The sequence below is a fragment of the Corvus moneduloides genome, chromosome 1 (genome assembly GCF_009650955.1).
Source record: "Corvus moneduloides isolate bCorMon1 chromosome 1, bCorMon1.pri, whole genome shotgun sequence".
In the NCBI taxonomy this organism is placed as follows: domain Eukaryota; kingdom Metazoa; phylum Chordata; class Aves; order Passeriformes; family Corvidae; genus Corvus; species Corvus moneduloides.
This window is the reverse complement of record NC_045476.1, coordinates 39,139,131-39,157,476: the sequence shown is the minus strand read 5'-3', so window position 1 is coordinate 39,157,476 and position 18,346 is coordinate 39,139,131. Positions and strand designations below refer to the sequence as shown.

At 37.3% G+C, this 18,346-nt stretch overlaps 1 protein-coding gene across 1 annotated transcript in view; it reads left to right on the top strand.

Annotated features, from left to right (window-relative positions):
• NEK11 (NIMA related kinase 11) overlaps positions 1 to 18,346 on the top strand; it is a 78,964-nt gene that overhangs the window by 43,130 nt on the left and 17,488 nt on the right. Inside the window, 2 exon segments of the mRNA XM_032106884.1 lie at positions 11,861 to 11,985; positions 17,329 to 17,389. Coding sequence (XP_031962775.1) covers positions 11,861 to 11,985; positions 17,329 to 17,389 — 186 coding nt within the window.

Here is an 18,346-nt window from a genome sequence, read left to right as displayed (position 1 = left end):
TTCTTACTGTATTGTTTCAGCTAGTTAGACCACTAATGTGTTCCTTAGAATACTAAACCTTTGTAAATAGAAGCAAATGAAAAATGTTTTTGCTTATTTGCAAGTCTTTTATGCAATAGCTTTAATCTGCATTAAATTTTTAGATTGGTTAATTGGAAACAAAACTTAAATTATATTTTGATAATGAGATATTTATGAAAGATATTTTATAATTGCGTTTAATATTTGTTGAAAAATGGTTATATCTCCACCTTATGTGTCCAGGAGTTTATGAAATTGTCATCATACAAATAATTTAATGCTATAGTGGACAGAGCAGTTAAGAATATATTGTACTACTGGGAACAATTTTGGTTTACTGTAGATATCTTTGTGTCTCTTCCATCTCCAGTTTCTCCAAGTACAAGCAAGAGACAAAAGAGCTGAAATAAGATTTGTATAGAGATAGTACACAGAAGCACTGAGCCACTGTCAGTGTTAAATGCAAATATTTGTGTGTGTGTTGAACATATATATATGTATATATCTGTACACTTAATTTGTTTTCAAGGAGCACCATAAAATGGAATAGTAATGATTGACATTAGGAATAGCTAATGATTAATAACTGAATTCCCTTTATATTTTGATTTGGATGTTTTGTTTTCTGCTTCATTTCTCCAGTTCATTTTATTGCTTAATTATTTCTGAATGTTAAAAAGCAAGTTATTTTGCAAGTCATGGCAATGACACAGGAATGCAAAATGTGTCAGGATAAACTTGAACCTATATTTCCTGTTCTTGCTGAGGGCTACCTATGAAATAAATTATTAATTTTCTCTTGCTATCATCAAAAAGAAAAGCCACCTAGCAATAAATTGCTTAACATCACACAGCCACACCCCCCCACCCACCACCCCACTGTCTCTTGACCAATTTTTTATAGAAGCTATCTCCATTTGGACTAGGAAAGATAGGCCAATGTACATTTTTTCTGGAGATTATTGTGTTTTCAGTGCATATACTTATATTTCAATAGTGGTTTTGTGAAAATACTGGTGAGGCAAATTATATTGTAGAGCTGGCAACCAGAGGTCAGTTCATGTAATAGGAAAAAACCAAAAAAGCTGTGAAAAAGAACTCTGCATATTAAACTGCTAATTTCCATTAATGATAATGACTGCAGCTGGAATAAAATCATTCTTTTTATAAAACATAAGCAAAAATTACCAACAAGATAATAGGACCATCCATGACCTTCCACCCAGCCTTGGTGTTACAGATGAATGTGATCAGTGTCTTCCTCTGCCAGTTAGAACGAAGCAGTTCCATCTGGGCAGGTTCATTACATGTTTAATGTTTAATGATGTGGCCTCCTTCTAAAAAGCTACTGGAACCATCACAAAAGTAATGCATTGCTTCCTAATACAGAATTATAGGTCATCTTTGTCTTCTAATTTACCTGATTGAGAGCTTGTAGTCCACTTTTCTGATTCAAAAAGAATAACCAGAGAAGCAGATACCCCCTTTTCCAGGGAACTGGATATTGGCATTTGAAGATGCAGAAGGTCATCTTTGCCCTAGATTTTCACTGATGGACCACCTGAGCTTTTCTGTGTATGCTAGGTAATGGCAGATCTCTCACTGCGTCACATTAATTGTTTGAGTGCAGGTAGTTTCACCTTGGTTGCAATGTCTTCTAATGAAGCCAGATTGTACACCACAGCTCCTCTCAATTCTTTGTATGACTTGATACATTTTGACTTGCCTAGGTTTGTAGAGATATTTAATAAATTAGGGAACACTACTTAGGGGGACTTACTGTAAAGAATCCTGAGAAATCTGTATCAGACCATGCGTTGTACCCACCTATGTGGGAAAGTAGTGTGGAATATCTGAAATTTCTTAGTTTACCAGACAGAAGATCCTCTAGGTAGAGGAGCTCAATCTTTGCAGCTGAAAATAGCATGAAGAGCAAGGCATAATCCTGTTATACAACAGTAATAGCTAAAGGTTCAGGGTTTCTGATTCAATTTCTACAGTAGAACTTGCCTTGAAATTGGCTACAGAATCATAAGCTGTATCTAGCTTCTAGATAGTTCAGTGCAATTACAGATGCAACAAAAACTAGCCTTTCCTTACTATCATTGTTGATCCTTCTGGTTTGGATCAGTGTTTACATTTGAAAGATACTGGGTACAAAGCTATCTGCACTACCAAAAGCCCAGACCTTTTACAGAAGCCACAAGGAGTGTTAAATTCAACAAGCTACACTCTAACAGGCATGAAAACTTAAAGCCATGCTCTGGCATTCGTGGCTAAAAATGCCACTTTGTATTCATATCCATTTCACAGCTGATGAGACATGGTAAACAAGGGTGGAGAGGATTTACTTTTTTTAAAAGGTGTTCAAGAAATTGTATATGTATCTATATTTTTAAGGGCTTGTCCTCATTGTACCACTTCGTTGCCTGGAATGACAGAAAGCCAAAGCAAAACAACACTGAACATAAGGGGCACTAATAAAATATTATGTTCTGCATTTTTGGATTGCCAGCTGGGGCTTCCCTTGTGTTCACATCCATTTTTGTAAGAGTCCCAGCTCTGCATAAATTGCTATTGCAGTTAATAGATGTATTTGTGTGTGGGAAGGGATCAAGTTAAAAGAGGAGAATAGCTTCAGTTAAATACTTGTGGTATTTAAAATCTTTGTACAGAAAAATAATGTAACAATTTATTGCCATATGAATAATATTGTATGATCTCTCTGATCTGTATTATATTGCTTTGTATTTCTGTATACTGCAAAGATTATAACTTGTTAAATTCCTTAGCTTAATATCTTGGAAAACATTACACCTGGCAAACCCCTGATTTCACTACAGTTTCAAAATAGTGAAGTATGTTACAGTAATTGTGTACATTATTCCTGTGTCTCCATGGCTAATTTTAAGTTATGGATATATTGTTTGACTTTCAAGTGGGCAAAGTTCAGTTGGCCCTCAAACAGGAAATGTTCACTCATTGTAAAATAATGGGCTTTTTTTCTAGCCTGTTATTTTTACAAGCTTGGTTGAAGGATTTTCAAGGTAGTTTTGTAGATCTTGGAAGGTTAAAAACCTGTAATATTTCCGAGCACATCTTTAAGCATCTGTGCACACACCCCTTTGTTTTGGTGCCTGTAAAATGGCACTTAATCATACTGATGGGTAACTGAGTAACACTCCAAAAGATGACCGTACAAGTGATCATGCTGCTCAAAGGCTTTAAGGAAAGTCAAGTCTTCTTTTGTTTTTCAGTCTGGTAAATCAAAATAAAGCAGAAGAGTATTTATAATAAGTGGCATTAAGCACTTTTCTGCATTATTCTTGTTACATTATCCTTTGTAATCAGGAAATCTTGTCTCAATTAAGCAGACAGCATTGCTGTGAGTACTGCTGTGTTTACCCATTGGTCTCCTCTTTCATGTGGTTACCGTACTTCCAGGATCATAAGGCGTATTCCCTGACTTCCTGCCATGATAGTGTGGGATGCTTGTGGCGAGAAACTCGCTTGTTTAGTTCTAGCATTTGCAGTTACCAGTCCTACACTTGTCCTTGGAAGATAGGGTGACAAACTCCTGAGACTCTCACAGGATCTGAGGGTGTAGCATGCTCCTCTGACCTCCTCATCTGTCTCTTGTTTTCTTTGCTCGGTTTCACACTGAGCCCAACTTGTCCCAGATTCAGTTAAAAGAATACTAAATCTGATTTATTCTAGCAAAAGCAAGATTTAATGAAGTTTGCAAGTTTTAGCCAGAAAGTGGAAAATTAATCAATTTTTTTTTTTTTTTTAAATCATTGACTAAAGCATTATTATTGTTCTTAAGTTCTTCCCTAGAAGTATTGCCTTTGGAGAGCAGGAGTTGAATTCTAGCCATAACCTCCTCAGGAAATCTTTTCCAAATCTATCTACTCTTCAACATGCCTAGCTACTAAAATCTTTTCATAGCTTCACAAAAATTCATAGCTTACTTCTTACAAGAAGTCTTGCTCTTGCAGATTCACAGAGGGAAGCTTGCAGAATGAAGTCTTTGCACAGCAGTTATGTAAAAAAACCCAAACACGTTCAAAGTGTGGGGAGAGCAAATTATGTTACTGTATAGCTCCTACTTTTTTCCTAACCTATTTTTCATACTGGTTTAGTTTGGCATTGATAAAGAGAACCTATCTCAAAATTCACCTTGATCAATGACTACAGTTAAAATTATTCTGGCCAACTCTGTTTAAAAATGGCACAGGAATTCCCTTTACTCTTTCTAAGGCATTATGTTAAAAAACATTTATGAAACACTCTGTGAATTTAGCAATTAGAAGCAAATGCACTGAGATAAGTCAAAATTTATACTGATTGTATAAGTCAAAAAAATACTGCATGCTGGATTCTATAGCAGATACTTTCAGATAATATCAGTGTTTTAAATCTTCCTTAGAAAGACGTTAGTTTTTATTCCAAGTTGTCCTATGTGCAGAGCAACCTAGCTTTACACCGCACGTTAGACACAAGGTTAAATTGATGTAAATAAAGATGCACCAGGCTTTTGCTTGCAAACAAAGCATCAGTGAACAGGATGGTGTTGAAGATCATTTTATAAGGACTCCCAGTCCAGCCCCAGCTGCAGTTTTATGGCTTACTTATCAAACTAGAGAGCATTTCTGGGGAGCTGAAACAAGTCATATGGTGTTGTAAGAAGCTGGAGGCAATTCCAAGTGAGGAAGAATTTTCTCAGAAAAAAGATGTAAATGCTGAGTTAGTTTGCAGATTCTACCAGTGCATGTGACTGTCAGACAGCTAGGTGGAGGGAATGAGAAGGTGACAGCAATGAAGATCTTGGTCGAATTCTCCTGCTATGTTTTCTGCTTCACAGAGCAAAGTGTGCCCCTGTAATCTTGTAAATATGTGCTTTCACAAGTTCATTTCATCTAGGTGTTTAAGGGCTCAATAGCTTTTTTCTTGGTGGCAATCATTAGCTTGTTGTTATTACTTTTTCAACATATAACTTATATTACTACTTATACCCAAATTAAATGCATGTTACATGTTAGCTACATCCAGACTCTTGTGTGCACAACTGCTTGCACCAAGTTTGGATATGAGCCATTCCCATTTGTTTTCTTCTCTTTCTGTAACTTCTAGTTGTGAAAATGCCCCCAGCTTAAGTCTTAAAAATGGCTTTCTTGAACCAAATCTCAGGGAGAAGGAAGTGAGTCTCTTAAGGGGCAGATTTTGTGTTAACACATGGACTTTTTCCCTCCAACACTGTTGTCATACTGAAAGGGAAACTGTCATAAGGTCAGTATCTGCCAGATTCAGGAGGAAATCTGAGTTTTTATTGGAAAGTATAGTTTGACTGATAAAAAAAGTTTAACTCAGGGAGTAAAGTAGTTCTAAGTTGATGACATAAGGTCACTTTTCCTTCAATTTATGTCTCTTGGTCTGCTCATGCTGGAAGCAGTGCAAATAGTAGGGCAACTTCTGCAATAATAAGGACTCTTTATGCATAAAGGGAATGGCTTCCAAAACTCACTAAGTGCTCCCTGTTATTGGCTACATCACTGTGTTGTTCTTTCTCTTCATTCACTCATCATTACTAAAAAGATTTCTGAATATTTGGAAGATTTTTAGATTTGCTGAACTTTAAACCATGTTTGAAACACAGCATGGCTTCATCGTCACTGCCTACCAGAGCTCCAATTTCTGCATGCATGACAACTGGGAAAACAGAAGAAAAGACAACAAATTATTCAGAAAACCAGGGAAAAAAGTGGTTAAAGTGTTCCTTGTTACTGTTCAGTTTTGTTAACCACTCCTTTTAAGAACTTCTTTTTTGCTCTCTTGCTTTGTCTCTGTACTTATTGATAAAATACCAGGAGATGGAAGGTTTAAGGAAAAAAACCCTGTGTCCTTCAAATAAAACATTTTTCTTGGAAATTTCATTTTGGTTTAAAAAAAGATAATTTTTCCTTGGAAAAACACTTTGAAACTTGCTGCTTTCTTTCTAACATCAAGTAGTAGGTGATTCCCATATGGCCACTCTGATTTACATCCTCTGTATCTCTTTTTCTAGCCTTTTCACAATAGGTAATTCTTCACTCAGTGACACTCACAAATTAATTGAAGCTTTTTTCTTTTTTTGAAAAGCAAAGAGGAGAATTATAAAGTATTAACATTTAAATTCGGTTATATATCCAGTTCTCATATAGAAGAACTCATTTTACTTTATGTCTAAGCTGCACATAGTCCTTCCGTGCTTATCCAGACGGATTGTACAGAACTTTCATGGGCACAAAAGTCCTGTACATCCCCTAGTTGATTTCTTAAATGTATGTTCTAAGAGTCTGTTTCAGCCTAGTTTAGAAGAGATGGACAAAAGATTCCACTGACTTTCTGAACAATGAATCTTCAGAGCTTGAAAATGCATGTATCATCTATACCTGACCAAAGGATGGTGATTCTCTTTGACTGAAACTTTTAAAGTTGAAGGGTTTTGTCTTGCACAGGGAAAAAAAAACCAACTCAACCCCCCAAACCAATCTGAGTGGTCTTAGATTACAATAAAGGAGTTATTTTATTTTTTCTAACCATATGAGTATTGTCCTGAGCTGCAGAGGGACAAGAGCCCTTGGTCTCCTTTGTGGTAGAATTTCTTATTCAGGATGATGTAGCTCAGGGAAACATATCTCCGTGTTTCAAACTTCTCTCCTACTGAGAGTGCTTCAGCTCTTTATGTTTTCTACCTTGAAGGCAGAAATTCATTTCTGTTTCATCCCTCTGTGGTAACTGATGAACAATTCTGAAGAGAGCTGCCCAGCCCTGTGCACCAGCTCCTTTTGCCAGCTCCTAAGTTTCTACTTAGCTTGTTTAGTGTGTATATTAAATATGTGCACACACATAAATAGATCTGGGGTGATTCTAAACTGTTTGTGAGGAATCGCATAGCCACAGCATTATAAAATAATTTAGGGCGGAATGAACCTCTGGCAGTCTAGTCCAATCCCCTGCTCGAAGACATTCTTTTCAGATCAGGTTATTCAGGGATGTCTGATCAAGTTTTGAACACCTCCAAGGGTTGATTGAGCTACTGCAGCTTCTTTAAGCTCTGTTCCAGTATTTGATCACACTCTTTTTTTTTTCATTGTGTCAAATTAGAGTTTATGATGTTCCAGATGATGTTTGTTGTCTCTTGTCCTATCACTACTCACCTCTGTGAAGAGACTGGTTCCATCTTCCTTTTATCCTCTGGTCAGATAGTCATAGACAGCAGTAAGGTTTCCCCTTTACCTTCCCTTCTCAGGGCTGAAGGGACCCTGCTCTCACAGCCCCTTCTTGCACCCAGGTGCTCCAGTGCTGTGCCTTGCCTGGGTGCCACTGTGGCATTTGCTCCAGTAGGTAACTCCTGCTCATGTGGGCTCGAACTGGTATTTGCTGATGTATTTCCACAGAAAAGAAAGGATCAGGGGCACCTTTGTGTTGCTGATGGGGTCCTGCCAGTGGGTTGTCTTGCAGCCCAGTGCAGCACAGGAGAAAGCGGAGGAATGATTTTTCCCTGCTCTTGCCTCAGCTCCCAGGAGGGCTCATGTACAAAGCCTTGCAAGGGGGGCAGTGCAAATGTCTTTGTCCTGGCCCTCTCTCTCACTTTGCTGAGTTCTCTGTGTCAGTCTGTGGTAGCAGAGATGTGGCAGCACCACTTTCTGGTGTCCTGGTTCACGTCACCATGTTAGGAGTCCATTATGTCTCATGAGAGTGAGTCAGAGCAGTTCAGCGATTTGCTCCTCACTTTCCTGTGTGCGGTACTGTGCAGACAGAGGAGTGTAACTACATGAAACTGTAGCAATTTTTTCCTTAAGATGGGAATGTGGCAGCTGAGAAAACCTGCCTTTTTCCAGAGATGTAATGAAGCCTTTGGATCCAAAAAGTACAATAGTCCTTAAGAGTCAAGTGTGACTCTGTTACTGTGAATACAAATGGTGAAAATTTACATATGTTACACCATTCTGTTTTGTGTTTTCTTTCTTTTACTCCTTTTTTTTTTTTTTTTATAAAAGTGGCCTTACTTATTGTCTTCTGCATGCTCTGGAATGTGGGAATACTACATCAATGCAACCATGGCAAGTATGACTTTGAGGCACAAGGAAATTAAAGATATTTATCAAAAGTATTTTCATCTCTTTGGAGAAAATTGTTATTGCTGAGTTCCCATGCTACCTGAAACGAGCTCTTGGTGGATTTAAGCAAAATATTACAAGTATCACATTCCTCTGTTTTCTGTTTAGCTTGTCTTCTTGGGAAATAACTATGCTTTTATGATTTTTTTAGATAATGGGTTTTTACCCTTCAATCCACTACTAGCATCATGTTATTATTTAGAAAGAGATCTAAAGAGGAATGTTTTTATTCAAAGCTTGTTTTCTTTTGAATATCTCATAACAAGTATCAAGTGTCTCAATGCTATACCTAAGCCATTTAGTAATACCAAAACAACAGCTGAGTTTGTTCTGAATTCAATGCTTTGTAAGCAAATAAAAGGTATTGTGACTGGCCTTGGTGCAATACACACAGCTGGATAAAGCACAACGTGCTTTTAGAGACCAGCTGACAGATATGGGGATGTGAGGGAGCAGAAGCAGCTGTAGAGACCTTTCCTTGTGCTCCCTATGGAGAATATAAGTATGCTGTATCAGAGATGTTCAGCTGGATGCTAGTCCAGCTGTCAAAAGAGAGACAGGATCCCCTGGGTTCCACAGCAGCAGCTTTATTTCCTCTTTCAACACAATAGACTTGGCATTGCCCTCATTAGCACCACTTCTTTACCCAAGTACCTGCCAGGCACAAATAGGCTTAATATCTATTTTATTTGTTAGAACAAAGAACAGGGTCAAGGTCCTACCACTGGAGTCCATGTTAGGCTTTGCAGTGGTCAAACAGAGGTCAAACAGCCTAGCCCAAAGACAAACATTTTTATTAAAAATACTTCTCTGAAAGCACAAATCAAAGAATTTTCTTCTGTGCTACATTACTAAGTGTGGAACTTCACCAGTAATGTTCAGAAATGGGGGCAGTAACCAGCCTTTTGTCACCTGGTTTGTGGAAATTGGAGGTGTATATGAAAATCACATGGAATCATGGGAAAACTCAGGTAGCAAATACCCTAGAGGATGGACTGCCAACATGGAAATGGAAGTTTATGGGGCCTGAACTCCCCTGACAGTGCCTGCCCTGAGCTGAAAATACCAACTCGCTCAAGCTATCTGCACTTGGACTTTACCAGGCCAGCAGAGGTTCAGCTTGCCATGTTGATTTATGGTATCTGCTGTGCCAAATCCACCTTATCTGTTTTTGAAATTCGTCTGATCCTGGGTCTCAGCTCAATAAGCTGTTCTGTACTCACATAATTCTGCAGAGAGCCAGAGATGTCTTGTGCATCTGTAATACATGGAGGACTGGGAGTTGAGTCTACTTTGGTAGGACTCAAAGAATTGTTATATGGAAACAGTTTAAATAAATGTGTAGATGTTTTGAAGACTCCTTCTTTAAAGATACTAGTCATACAACCAAAATGTTTTAAGAGCTTGTATTAGGTAAATCCCAAATTTCCATCCACTGGAAATGCTGTCTTCTTTCAGAAATGCCACTTGGAATAGTTTCTGAATTGGGACCAGTAAACTTGCGTAGCCTGGAACACCTCTAGCATCTGAACTAGCATTTCAAATTAGATTACTAAACTTGGATTAACTGGCTGTCTATGAACAGCTGTCAAACCAATTTCACAAATGATGAAGTAAATAATTCCAACAAGGATGCAAAAGCTGGCATGGAAGTAGGATACAGCCACTGCCAGCCTCTCTGTATAGTTCAGGGGCATCACCAGTTTTGTATGGTCGTGGGCTGCTCACAAAGTATAGAGCTTACAGTAGCCAGAGCAGACATTTTGAAGTTAAAATTATGGGTAAAAAGACTGATTTTGATACCTTGTTTGGTTGGAAAGGGAAGGCTTGCATTTTTAGTACAGCAGTAAACAAATGCAGAATGTGGGAGGAAAAGATGACTCAGAAAACATCAGCGTAGTCTGATGTTTGTATTACAGCATAATAAATGGGCTGTTTTGTATATATCTGAATGCACAAGGACAGAATGCAGATGAACCTAATAAAATTATCCTAATCACTAGGATGACAGCCTCTCTGCATGAAAGAAAAATTGATGTTGGCCTCACATGGAAAAGGAGATGTGTCTTAATTTTGTAGTGTTCTTTCCATGTAGAAAGGATGATATTTAAGATTTCTTTTTTAATGAAGTGTTAGACTTTTCTGTCAAATGGCACTTTGTATAACTCAAGCAATTGAACACAAAAATAAATGCTTTCTTTTGTGAGAAAACATTTTTGGGTTGGGGGTGTTCTTTTGGAAGCTCACGTATTGATTTGTTGTTTGCTTGCTTGCTTGTTTGTTTTTTCAAACTAAGAAAGCTGAAAATAGAAACAGGAAGGATTAGGATTAGAAATTGTGACAGTGGAGCTTGGGGCTTTTATGAAGCTTCCATAAACATCTTAAAACAGAAACCTGAGTGAAAATGTGTCAGCATTTTGGAGCAAAATCAGGTTTATAAAAAAATGAAGTATTTTTGAAATTACTTTGGAGACAGTTGATAGTAGAGCTTATATCTTGACAGGAAAGCTTAATCACTTAATGCTGCAGATAGGTACAGCTTCACATTTTTCCTGAGTTCTCTTTCTTCCACCTTAAAGATTAGAATTATTGTTCCTGCCCAAACTCAAATGTCTTTTAATGGATTTTAATTGTGTTCCCCTGTTTGAATCCTTTTGGGTTTTTATCCATGTGAAACAATTAAAAAATCTGTTAATAATTTTTATGTCATATTGTTTGAATTTAATTTATTTCAATACAGTAAAATTTAAGATAGTTCATATTTCTCTAAAGGGGCAGACTTAAATGAGGAGAGTGGAATTAGCATTAGTTAAAGTTATGATGATGATTTATGACAGCTGAACATTAAATATTTTTTGTCTTCATCTAAGATTTTTTGTAATAATATCTCCCTGAAGGAGATGCAATCAGACTTCAAGCTGTTTCACTAATTCTTTCATGCAGAGTCTGGGATGCTAAAGGATTTCTGCCAGTGCAGAGTGGCTGGAGTGTCTTTCAAGCTGTGATGAATGTGTTGAGTTTTAATACCAATTATTATACTTCATGGGCTCATTGGCTATATTAATATTGCACTCACTGCTGTTACTAAAACTTTTGATAGTAATAAATTGAGAGAGCATGACATCAAAGTATGCATATCTTGACTTTATATTAGTTTCTTTTATTTTATTATAGCTTTGCTTCCAGAAAGTTTGGAAAAATATATAGGTTTAATTTCTCATATCTTTTAAACATGTACCTGATACATATTATTTTCCATTTTAGATTAGCAGTCTTACTCACCTCAGGTTATGTGTGTTAGAGAAAACAAAACTGAGTTATAATTTCAGCTCACAAAAGCTGGATTCAATTAAATACTGGCCCTGCTTTGACTAAATGATCCCATAAAGTCACTTCCAGCCTGATTTATTGTATGGTTTAGAGATTTCAATGCAATATCAATATAGATCCTTTAAGTTCATTAATTCACATATTATGAGGATTTTCCCTTTGCCAGAGACAGCTTTAACACTGCTTATCATCAAAGACAAACGTTTTAATCTGGGAACCTATCTTTTGCTTTCGATTACAGAATTCATTGCTATTGACATAACATTGGTGCTATAAAGTTCATTTATATCTGTTTCAGATCATACATTTTTTCTCCATATGTGCTATAAACTCATAATTGCCTTTAGAGATCCCTGAAGATCCAGAAATTACAGAAGAATATTATAAAGATGAGTTTGAATCCTGTTCAGAAGACAGTGAAGAGGAGGAAGATGCAGAATTGTCATGGATGGTCTCTAAGACAAATCACCAGGTATATGTGACCATTGGGAACACAGTATACACTTGATGGTCATTTTCCATGAGAAAACTGGGTTCCCAGAATTTGTCCTACTGACATTGCTGAATTTTTTTTTGTTGTTGTTAGGGGTGTGTGTATATATCAATAGCATGAATTAATTATATGTGTACTATAAGATATTGATAAGAAAGATTTTTGCATTCCTTCAAGATTAAAAATAACACTCCCATGAATGCCTTAAGGTAAATCATTGTCAGAAAACATCCTTGTGACTCTAAAACCCTCAGAGTGGGATCCTCTCAAATGCTAGCTGTGATTTAAATTAAATTAAAGCTGAGGTTATACTTCAGGCATAAGATCTAAGTTCCAGCTCTAATTCCCAGGCAAAGATAGACACCTCTAGTTCCTCCCTATATTAGACATATTTTCTAGGACAGTGTGATGAACTATGAGCCTAAACAGCTGCAAGACTTGACCAGCAAATCTGTAGACTTTCCCACATCACAGAAAGTGTCAGTGAAGAGAAAACTTATTGTTGAAAGGCTTAAAGTGGCTTTATCAGTTGAGGCTGCCACAAGAAAGTCAGGGATTGCAGTGTGAAGGTTGAAGATTATTGGAGAAGGCACCTAATTTAGATCTGATCAGAATGAGCTGAGATGAATCTTGTCTCCAGTGATCAAGTCTCAGTGAAATCAATAAACTTAAGTGCCTGAGGCAGTTCTGAAAATGGATCTTCCTAAGGCATTCAGGATCTATTAATTTTTCTCATGAGCCACCAGTTTCAAGCATGACCTACAGTGGCTCTATCTGGTTCTGCCTAGGAACATTTACTTTAATCTGTGATCATGTGCAAAGTTGGCAGAACAGGGTGTGGTATCTTGTGCATTTCAGGGAACTGGCCAACTAGACTAGTACTCTTCACTAAACTATAAATAGCTTGTGTTTTTTGAAAAATTTGAACTAATAGCTTCTTTGAGACATAGTTCTTAAGGCAAAAATAAAGTGTGAGAAATCAGAGCTCTACTTCTATCACAGTAGCAGGGAATCCTGACATTGTCCTGCAAGTAAAACTTGAAGTTTACTCAGAAACAGCTTCATTCAATCTAAAAATGTCCTCCTAGCTTTCAAATTAAACACGCGTGATGCCTTAAAATTCGGGAGCAATTTGTACAGTAGTGGTCTAAAGAAAATTATTAGTCAATTGTAAAACAGTGGAATATCTTAGACAATTTTTTTTTTCAGTTTGCTGGGTTTATGCTTACCTACAACACATAGACATACAAAGAAACCATTGCCCAGAAAGTCTACCACAAGATACTCTTGAAAATGAAATTACTGCTCATTTTCATCAGACTCTGAGAGAATTTTTCTTTTTTAGAATGCCTTTTGAAATTTTCATTCAGCTTTCATTGATGGTATCGTTAAGTGTCAATCAGTAGTGTTTTTGTACAGGCAGACAGCTGCTTAGAATTAATGAAGGGCAGAAGATAAAAATAGATTTCTCTGTAATGCAGAATAAATTATGTGTTGGCATTCGGTGAGCAGCCACAGTCCCTCACGCTGCAGTGACTAATAATTCTGTGATGACAAGAACCAGCATGGTGGGCTGGAAGAGCCATCCCACTGGCATCCTGTTGTCTCTGTCCAGTCCCAGTGGCCCTGAGGCTTTGCTTTACCAGCACACAGAGCACTGACCCTCTGTGAACTGGCCTGCACAGACTGACTGGGATGCAGCCCCGTGACCGTTTGCCTTTTGGTGCTTCCTCTATCAAAGAAGCTAATTATCTGTGCTTTTCTCATGTTGACCCCAGCACGTTAAGATATTCATTAAGTGTGTTTCTGGGTATTGACACAATTACCTTTTCTGTTTCTTGGGAAGTGAAAATAGGCAATTTTTGCTTTCTCAAGTGAAAAATTCTGCAGTAAGTCCGAGGTCAAAGCAGAATGAACGTAGTTGTGCGAATCTGAACACCTGTGTCTGAACTCAAACAGAAGGGCAGTACTGTGAGGGGAAGTAAGCAAGCATTTTTAGGGAGCATACATCTAATGCAGGTTGGATGGAATATTCAGAGAAGTCCCTCTTTGGTGATTATAAAGGGATCTACAATTATTAGCATGCACACAACATCTCTCTTCTGGATGTCAACAGTTATGTGAGATGAATCCCACTCAGAGGTAGGTGGGATCATGCTCAGTATTAATAATAAGCTTCAAATCCTACCAGAATAGCAAAGGTTTGCTTCTGCAGTCATTTACTTAATACCAAAAATCCTACTTCAATTTCTGTGGTGGGATTCATACTCTTAAACCCTTTCTTCAAAGATACCTTAAATCAAGCTCTTGAAGGTGTGTCCTAAAAAAGAAATCATTCCACTGCAACACAGTAAGGACTTGCAAGCTAATTTCTGCAAATCTCTCAAATTTCCGATTCCAAGATTGCTTTTCTAGTTACTTTTATGCAGAGAGTGCAGAAGTGCTGCATCTGGTGGTGCTCTCTGGTGACCCCATTATTTCAAACAAGGATTAAAAAAAATTCCAACGTTCATTGCAGTAGCATGGGGTCAGAAAAGTCATCCAACTGAAAAACATATTAAGGTGCAAGTGTAGAAAGGGATATGAGGTGTTTATTGAAGCTATATTAGGCTTCCACAGATGTCAAGATGGTCTGAGAAGTAGTGGCCTTGTGGGCTATAAGACCATTTAGGAAGGTAGAGTTAGGCACTGAAACAATGTAATTTTAAAGGTTTAGGATGGGAGTTGAGACAGCTTTTTTTCTCATGTTGATACCTTTCAATACAGCCTATCTGATTTCAGCTACATTGTCCAGCACTGGAGTTTAGTGTCCTTTGTTCCTTTTTTTTGGAGCAGAAATGCACATTGACAGATTTCAAGGAACAATTTGCCAATTACTTTTCCAGACCTCCACCTCTTCAAGCCAGTGGCTCTTTTCCACATGTTTTTTTTAACTAGGAGAAACAATTTCTTATTGGGGGAAATCATGAAAGAGAATGACAAACTGTTTTTAAAAACATTTTAATATGTGATGCTTAACAGAGGTTTGATCTTGAAACTTGAAACTGAAAAATTAGTGTGTAATGAAGCTTCCATTGGCTTTGATTTAGCTGAGATGCTAGTGGATGCTCCTTACTGCAGTTCATTGCCATTCTCTTAGTGGTTTTTGTCAGCAACCATAATAACAAATTCACCCTCTTCATTATGACAAAGTCTGCTACTGTGATGCAGTTGGTTCCTATTTTCAAATTCCAAGTTGCTTCCGAGATTGTCAAGCCAGACAATCAGCTGGCATAAATTATCATAGCTCCAGCAGCTCTGAGTGGTCTGTGTGCTGTGACCCCAAAGATGCTCCACTGGATTCCTAACACATGCCTCGGCATGGCTTGTGGCTGTTAGAAATGGGGTTGTTTGTTCTGAATCCGAAATGTGCAAGCATTCACCCACAATGGCCCTTATGCAAAGGAGTGCCTCTCTTCTGGGCATGTTTCTCCATTCTGTAGTGCTTTTCTTTCTCTGCAGAAAAAAGAGAAAGATTAAAGAAATATATTAAATGAAACAGCTAAATCCTCTTCCAGTGCTAAACCCAAGTGGGGAAAAGACAGGAGTCATGAAAGAGGTGAAAATACATCTTTTGCCTTACAGCGTAATGAGAAAAAGACAGTTTTGTTGTTATAATTGGAGTAAATACGATGTCCTGTTGTGAGAAGTCAAAGGTTTGGGAATTACAGACTTTATCCTCTAAAAAAAGGGGAAAAAAAGGGTTTTATTAAAGCAACAATGTTGTGTATGGTTATTTACTATGCTTTTGTCTATCTGTCTGTAGATTTGTGGTTAACTGTAAGTGATAATGAAAGTAAAAATAATTACAAAGTAATATTAACAGAAAATCAATATAAATTTTTAGTTTTGAATGAAAAAGATCTAATAACTTTTTAATGAAGCCCTAATGGTTCTTTTTTTCAGAAGTACAGAGAAATTATATCTATAATACTAAGTCTATCTTAATTCAATATATAATATGTACTATATGTATTAACATTGCATTCTCTAGCATTTCCTGGCTGCAGAACTGGAAACCCTTGTGCTGACTTGATCAAATCAGGACCCCACAGACTGCTTCAAAAGGACAAAGAGGCTCCTTCAAACCTATGAGTTTAGGGGTTACCTATTGCAATCGCCAACCAAGAAGCTGATTCCCACCTTGCAAACCTCAGCTAAAGTAGCAGAGCCTGTTTCAAATATAAGCCCATGAAACAACTTGGGGTGAAGAATAGTTAGTTTATGCTCATCCATAACAGCTCCCACTTGCACCAGAAGGTTCCAGTCATTGCCAACAATTACTGCTGTCCTGTTTAGGCCTGCTGGCAGTTCCTAAGTTTGAGAAATTTAGAATGAGCATTTTTAGTAAGATCACAGAACATAAAGCAGATTGTCCATTGTAGAAGTGGACGTCAATATTGTTTCTTTTCATTCCATTGTTTTAAGTCTTAAAGGCATAGAGTGCTGAATATTTTTTAAAAATGTGTATTTTTGACATGTTTTCTAGCAAGGTCAAGATTTTGACTGTCAGTTTTAAATAGTCAAGAAAGCTGTGTTGTCAAATGTGATATGGCAGCAGCTTCTACACAGTCAGAGTCCAAGTTTTTCTTGGACTTTCATTAACTTGTGATGTGCTTCCTGGACAGCTATCAACGCATAATGGCCAGAACTTTAAATTTCATCTGTGTACACAAACAGCATTTCATATGAAAGATATAATGGAAACACTGTTAGCCATCTGTTTGGTAAGAGAACACTTGAAATATAAAAATGTTAAAATCTCTTCTTAATTAAAAATTTTTCAATTAGTTGTTGTTATTAGACATGCAAGTAGATGCAATTACACGAAGGATAAGTATTAATTTACTGTGGGCAGCTATCATAAGCATAAAAAAGCTTGGCATAGTTAAAAAGTATATAATTGCCTTTTTCAATGTAATATTGTCTTAGATATTCCAGGACTAACTGATGATAAAATGCTGGTGTATTTTCAGACACTGCACACCACCCTCTACAGTAAATATATCTCCTTTAAACTTATGCACAGTTATTCTAAACACTTGTGTATCTACAAGGAATCTGACTTAAATAATTGTTTGGTTATAACATCATTCCAAGGCCTCATGTTTTAGGAGAAGAAAACATAGAAAAAGTCCTGGGCAATGTAACTTCATTAAAGTCTAGTCTTGACACTTACTGGTGTGATATCCTCTGTGCTTGTGGGATTGTACCTCTGGTACATAGCATTTCTATTTAAGTTTGTGCTCACACTAATGCTATTCCTATTTCATTTGTTCACAGGACAGTGATATGGAGGCAATGGTTAAGTATTTGGAGAGTGTCCTGAATAACAGGTCATTGGGTAAGGTGATATCTCTTCTTTAGATAGCAGCAGGTATTAGCAGTTTGTATGCATCACAGTCCAACTATTTCCATTTTGCAACAAAATAACTCAAAAAAAGTGATCTCCTTGAAAATTATTTCCTTAATCTACTGCAGAGAAGTATAATTATACCAAAAGAAAAGGCATAAGCAGTTAAGTGCTTTGAAAAAAATAAAGCCATATAGCATGATAGTCAGAAGTGTAAAATGTTAACAAAAACTTGGCTACTGTCATTTTTTCTCCAGAGGAAAATATTTGAGGATATGTAAGCTATTTTATAGTTTTAAGTCCTGGTAACAATAAGATAAAATGTGTTAAAATATTTAATTTTTTAAAAATTATGATCAAGATTTGAATAATACTTAATTTATATTACAGTATCTCATTATAGGTACAAAGAAAACAGTGAGAATTTAAGGTTGTAATTTAATCCTGAAATCTCTGGCAAAATATTGTCTATAAATTTAGAGTTTGAAAGCCTGGGTTCCTGTGGTCTACTTAAAAGCTAAAAAGAAAACTTATATGAAAGAAGATATTTACTGTGGCTGCCATAGTCGCTGTCCTCGGAGGCCACTGGGTGGGACTGTGCCAGCAGCAGCCTGAGTGTGAGCTGCATGAAAGGCCAGCTACGTTCCCAAAGGCTCCCATGGGAACTGCAGTCTCATTTAGTTGCTTTGTTTGCATTCGTTCAGTCGGGATAAACCTGACTCGGTATTCTAAAACCACAACACAGGAGAATCCTAGGAAGTTCTCCTTCCGGAGATTCTTCCAGTGCTGAGCTCTGTTTCACCCTTGCTTGTGAGCATGGACAGATGGGAAGAGAGAGCCAAAGAGGAGGGATGAAAGGAAGTAGTCAAAGCTGTGGCCATCATAGTTTTGTAGCCACTGGTCACCTGGGTCCCACGTCAGGGAGACCCTCAGGACTGAAGGAAGGAA